Source organism: Colobus angolensis, unplaced genomic scaffold, assembly GCF_000951035.1.
Source record: "Colobus angolensis palliatus isolate OR3802 unplaced genomic scaffold, Cang.pa_1.0 Scaffold3, whole genome shotgun sequence".
Taxonomy (NCBI): Eukaryota; Metazoa; Chordata; class Mammalia; order Primates; family Cercopithecidae; genus Colobus; species Colobus angolensis.
The window spans coordinates 318,348-323,625 of record NW_012116265.1 but is presented as its reverse complement, the minus strand read 5'-3'; the positions used below and the strand labels follow the sequence as shown (position 1 = coordinate 323,625).

The 5,278-nt window shown below is 41.2% G+C and overlaps 1 protein-coding gene across 1 annotated transcript; it reads left to right on the top strand.

Moving 5' to 3' along the window:
• Positions 1 to 1,789, top strand: TMEM251 (transmembrane protein 251). Its single transcript, XM_011949372.1, has 2 exons — positions 1 to 205; positions 959 to 1,789. Exons 1-2 carry the CDS (start codon positions 108 to 110, stop codon positions 1,368 to 1,370), a joined length of 510 nt encoding a protein of 169 aa, XP_011804762.1. The 5' UTR covers positions 1 to 107; the 3' UTR covers positions 1,371 to 1,789.
• Positions 1,790 to 5,278: the final 3,489 nt, after the last annotated feature.

The following is a 5,278-nucleotide window of genomic DNA, read 5'->3' as shown; positions in this document are numbered from 1 at the left end:
CGCGCGTGACCCGCCGCAGTCACGCCGTTCTTAATCACTAGTAGCTGGTGCTCCAGGCTGGCGGCGCTCACCTTTCTCCTAGCCGGGTGACCCAGGGGATTTATTTTATGGTGGCTTTCTCTGAAATGCCAAAGCCACCCGATTATTCAGAGCTGAATGACTCTTTAACGCTTGCCGTGGGAACAGGAAGATTTTCGGGACCATTGTAAGTGCTTAGGAGTTACTGTCTTAACTTGGGGGCTTGACTTGTAGCACCCCGCGTTCACATCTGAAGCAGTACTGTAAAGCCGAAAGTGTTTCACCTGTCAAAGTGAAATGTGCTGTGGGAAACTAGTTTAATTCCAGTTTCTGGAGGGCGGGTATTATGGACCTGTTTAAGTAGGATGCAGTGATTTATTCTGAGAGATTCCCGTTAAAAAACAGAACTCAATATATACTGAAATCAATGGTTATTTTGTTTTTTGTTTTTTTTTATTGTAACTATTACACAAAATCTCTAAGTTTTACATTTCTTAATAGGTGTTTAATTATTTTAAATCTTAAGTGTGTTAGTGGGATGCTTTAGAATTTAATTTTATTTTTTTGAGACGGAGTCTCGCTCTGTCGTCCAGGCTGGTGGAGTGCAGTGGCGCGATCTCGGCTCACTGCAAGCTCTGCCTCCCGAGTTCAGGCCATTCTCCTGCCTCAGCCTCCCGAGTAGCTGGGACTACAGGCCCCCGCCACCACACCCGGCTAATTTTTTGTATTTTTAGTAGAGACAGGTTTCACCATGTTAGCCAGGATGGTCTCGATCTCCTGACCTCGTGATTCGCCCGCCTCGGCCTCCCAGAGTGCTGGGATTACAGGCGTGAGCCACCGCGCCCGACCTAGAATTCTTGGAGATGAAGCAAGTACATTTGGAGTAGTTGCCGTGACAGTACTACAAGACCCTAATTGTATTTTCTTTTTTAATTTGAAGGCACAGAGCATGGAGAATGATGAATTTCCGTCAGCGGATGGGATGGATTGGAGTGGGATTGTATCTGTTAGCAAGTGCGGCAGCATTTTACTATGTTTTTGAAATCAATGAGACTTATAATAGGCTGGCCTTGGAACACATTCAACAGCACCCTGAGGAGCCCCTTGAAGGAACCACATGGACACACTCCTTGAAAGCTCGATTACTCTCCTTGCCTTTTTGGCTGTGGACAATTATTTTTCTGGTACCTTACTTACAGATGTTTTTGTTCCTATACTCTTGTACAAGAGCTGATCCCAAAACAGTGGGCTACTGTATCATCCCTATATGCTTGGCAGTTATTTGCAATCGCCACCAGGCATTTGTCAAGGCTTCTAATCAGATCAGCAGACTACAACTGATTGACACATAAAATCAGTCACCGTTTTTTCCCTACGATTACAAAACTGCCAGTCCTATATGGAGTCTGATCACAAGACTGCAGTTTCTTCACAGATCTCAGGAAGTTGTGGTGGGGCAGAGGCTTTTTAAAAACATGTGATCAGGGGGCTATCTTTATCTGAATAATAATGAATTTTTAGGTAAAACCTGAGATAGAGTACTACAAAATCATGTTGATGACTTCAGATTTTGGAAGTTAAATCGTGTCTGTTATTTGCATTCTTTAGAAACTTGACTAAGTACCTGAATTCATATTTCTATTCTACTGTGCAACATAGTGATGATTCAGAAATTTTTCCTTTGGGGAAAAAAAATGAATATGAACATTTCCATTGTGTTAAGTGTAAAAAGGTCCAGACATGATCATAAAATTTAAATTTTATACAGTTACTTGGCTTGCTTTAAATTCTTCACACTTAGAACACCGATTCATTCTGTTGCAGCTAAGCCAGCTGTTTATACTTGCTGTCAGCTTATGAGGCATTGCTAAAAAATGTATTAAGGTAATGGCTGTCTTGATAAGCAGAATTTGTTCTTCCTCTTGGTAATGGCTAGCTAAATTATTAGTACTTTTAATGGTTTTATTTTTTATATTTTTCTTTTTTGTGGAGAATGAGGTCTTGCCATGTTGCCCAGGCAGGTCTCGAACTCCTGGGCTCAAGCTTTCTTTCCCTCTAGCACTCCCTAAGTGCTAGGATTACTGGCGTGAGCTCCCATGCCCAGCTATTTTTAATTAAAAAAAATTTTTTCCATGGCTTGTGACACAGTCTCAGGAGGCCCTGAGAACATGTGCCCCAATGCTACCGGTTTAGAAAACTATTTGGGAAGAGACTAAATGGTAAATGTTGAAAGGCTAGAAATAACTTACAAATAGAAGATGGAAACAATGTGTTCAATGAAAATAAGCGGGTTATTAATTAATTAAAATTGTTATTATTTTTTGAGATGGAGCCTTGCTCTGTCACCCAGGATGGAGTGCAGTGGTGCATTCTCGGCTCACTGAAACCTTTGGCTTACTGCAACCTCTACCTCCCAGGTTTAAGAGATTCTCTTGCCTCAGCCTCCTGAGTAGCTGGGATTACAGGCGACCGCCCCTACACCTGGCTAATTTTTGTTATTTTAGTAGAGAGGGTTACAGCATATTGGCCAGGCTGTTCTCAAACTCTTCACCTAAGGTAATCCGCCTGTGTCAGCCTCCCAAAGGCCTGGGATTACAGGCATGAGCCACCATGCCCAGCTGTATTTATTTTATTTATTTATTTATTTATTTGTTTATTTATTTATTTTGAGATGGAGTCTCGCTGTGTCGCCCAGGCTGGTGTACAGTAGTGCGATCTCAGCTCACTGCAACCTCCGCCTCCCAGGTTCATGCTATTCTCCTGCCTCAGCCTCCCAAGTAGCTGGGATTACGTGCACCTGCCACCATGCCTGGCTAATTTTTGTATTTTTTAGTAGAGATGGGGTTTCACCATGTTGGCCAGGCTGGTCTCAAACTTGTGACCTCAAGTGATCCATTTCAGCCTCCCAAAGTACTAGGATAACAGGCATGAGCCACCATGCCCAGCCTATAACAGGTAATTTAGTCCAGTCATTATCAGATGCATGAGACCCCTCTAAAAGATGCTATCAAGTCATAATCTTTCTGATTTTCTTTTCTGGCCCATGGTCAGGTCATCAGGCAGTAGGTTAATTACATAAAGATGTGATCCTTGTACCTTCTCCTTTGCATTTGTACTACCTCACATCTGGTACTAATAGAAATAACTAAAACATGGACACAGTAGAATGTGTTCTTTTCTGTGTGAGATTAAGATATTTTTATACAGTTATGTCATTAATACTGGAAAACATTTTATGCTTTTAATAATAATCTTAACACTTTTTGGTGCTGATTCTGTTGAACCCTATTCTAAGAGCTTTATGGAAATTAACTCATGTAATCTTCTGAACAACCCTATAAGATGGCTATTATTATCCAGATTTCACAGATAAGGAAACTGAGGCAGAGAAGGCAAGTAACTTGCCAAAGGTCACAGCGAGTAGCAGAGCCAGGGTTATAACCAGGTATTCTCATGCCTTCGTTACTAACCACAGAGGCATAGTGCTTCTCACAAATGACAAATGTTTTAAGCACTGGGTACTGTTTGCCCAGTCATGTCAAAGAATGGAAATAGCAATATTATTGACAAGTTCTTCTCCATTTGTCTACTAGAAATCTGAAAGTTTCCTAGCAACCTCATCTTCTCACTACATCTGACTGAACCAGAAAGGAAGGCTGAGTATTTCATAGCAAGCTTTTACTTAAAAGATAAAGCAGGTAACTTTGTGATGTAAAAGTAGCAGATCAGATCTTTCAGATAAATTAGTCTCATTTATCTCACTGCCTCCAAAGGTCTAGTTACTGAAATGATGTATCTTTTGATACAGTACATGGAATCCTCAAAGTAAGCAGCAGTTTGAAATACTTATTTCTGTGAGGTTCAGATGACCAAATCACTTGCATCTTTTAAGTCTTCAGTACATGTTACAGGCACTGTTTATGAGTGATTTACATTTATTCTTCACAACAGTCTTGGGAGGCAGGTATTACACTGCTACTAGTATCATTTTACAGAGGAAGAAATCTGAAACACATACAAATAACTTGTACATAGTCACACAGCCAGTAAGTGAAAGACCCAAGATTTGAACCCAGGATGTCAGCTTCAGATCTCCAGCTTTTTTACCATTCTATACTGCTTCTCAAAAAAGAGAGTAATTTGAGGTAAATCATCGAGAGTTTCCAGTTTTATTAGTCTTGAGGCAGTGATTTAAGACAATTATTTCAGTTTTGTTTTATAAATGCTTTATGTAGGCTGGTCGTGGTGGCTCACATCTGTAATCCCAGCACTTTGGGAGGCAGAGACGGAAGGATAGCCTGAGCCCAGGAGTTCATGACCAGCCTGGGCAACATGGCAAGACCTCATTTCTATTAAAAAGGGATGGCTCATGCTACTCCCAGCACTTTGGGAGTCCGAGGCGGGCAGATCATTTGAGGCCAGGAATTCAAGACCAGCCTGGACAACATGGCATAACCCTGTCTCTACTAAAAATACAAAAATCAGCCAGGGCTGGTTGTGCATGCCTGTAATCCCAGCTACTTGGGAGGCTAAGGGAGGAGAATCGCTTGAACCCGGGAGAGAGAAGTTGCAGTGAGCCAAGATCACGCCACTGCACTCCAGCCTGGGCCACAAGAACAAGACTTATCTCAAAAAAAAAAAAAAAAGTTTTATGTAATGCAAGGTTTGTGAGGTTGCCACTGGTATTGCAAAGTAGTAATTCCTTTGGAATGAAGTAGATTCATCTCTCTTGATACTTCAAATTCTAGTATGTTGGGATTTGGTAAGAAAATGTTCAGTCCATCTCTGTCTTTCAAGATTATATTGCCTTTTGCCTTGATAGTGGAAATATTAAAATAGAGTAGGATTAACGTAGTAAACTTAGTGTTTCCAAATGTAATTACTACATTTCAGATTGCGGGTTTAATCTGCTTTTTGATTATTTAGGAGCTATTTATCCAAGTTGTGGGTTATTTCTAGTTTGTGGCTATTTAATAGTTCAAAGCATTTTTTAGGTAAGGTAAAGAGGGAAAAGTGAAATATATTTTTTAATCTGTTAGCTCTTGGATTGAGGAAGAAGTTGAAATTGATGGCTAGGGAATAATTAAAAAATTAGCCTGGCGGCTGGGCACAGTGAGTCACACCTGTAATCCCAGCACTTTGGCAGGCCGAGGTGGGTGGATCACAAGGTCAGGAGTTTGCGACCAGCCTGGCCAACATGGTGAAACCCTGACTCTACTGAAAAATACAAAACTTAGCTGAGCATGGAGGCGTGTGCCTG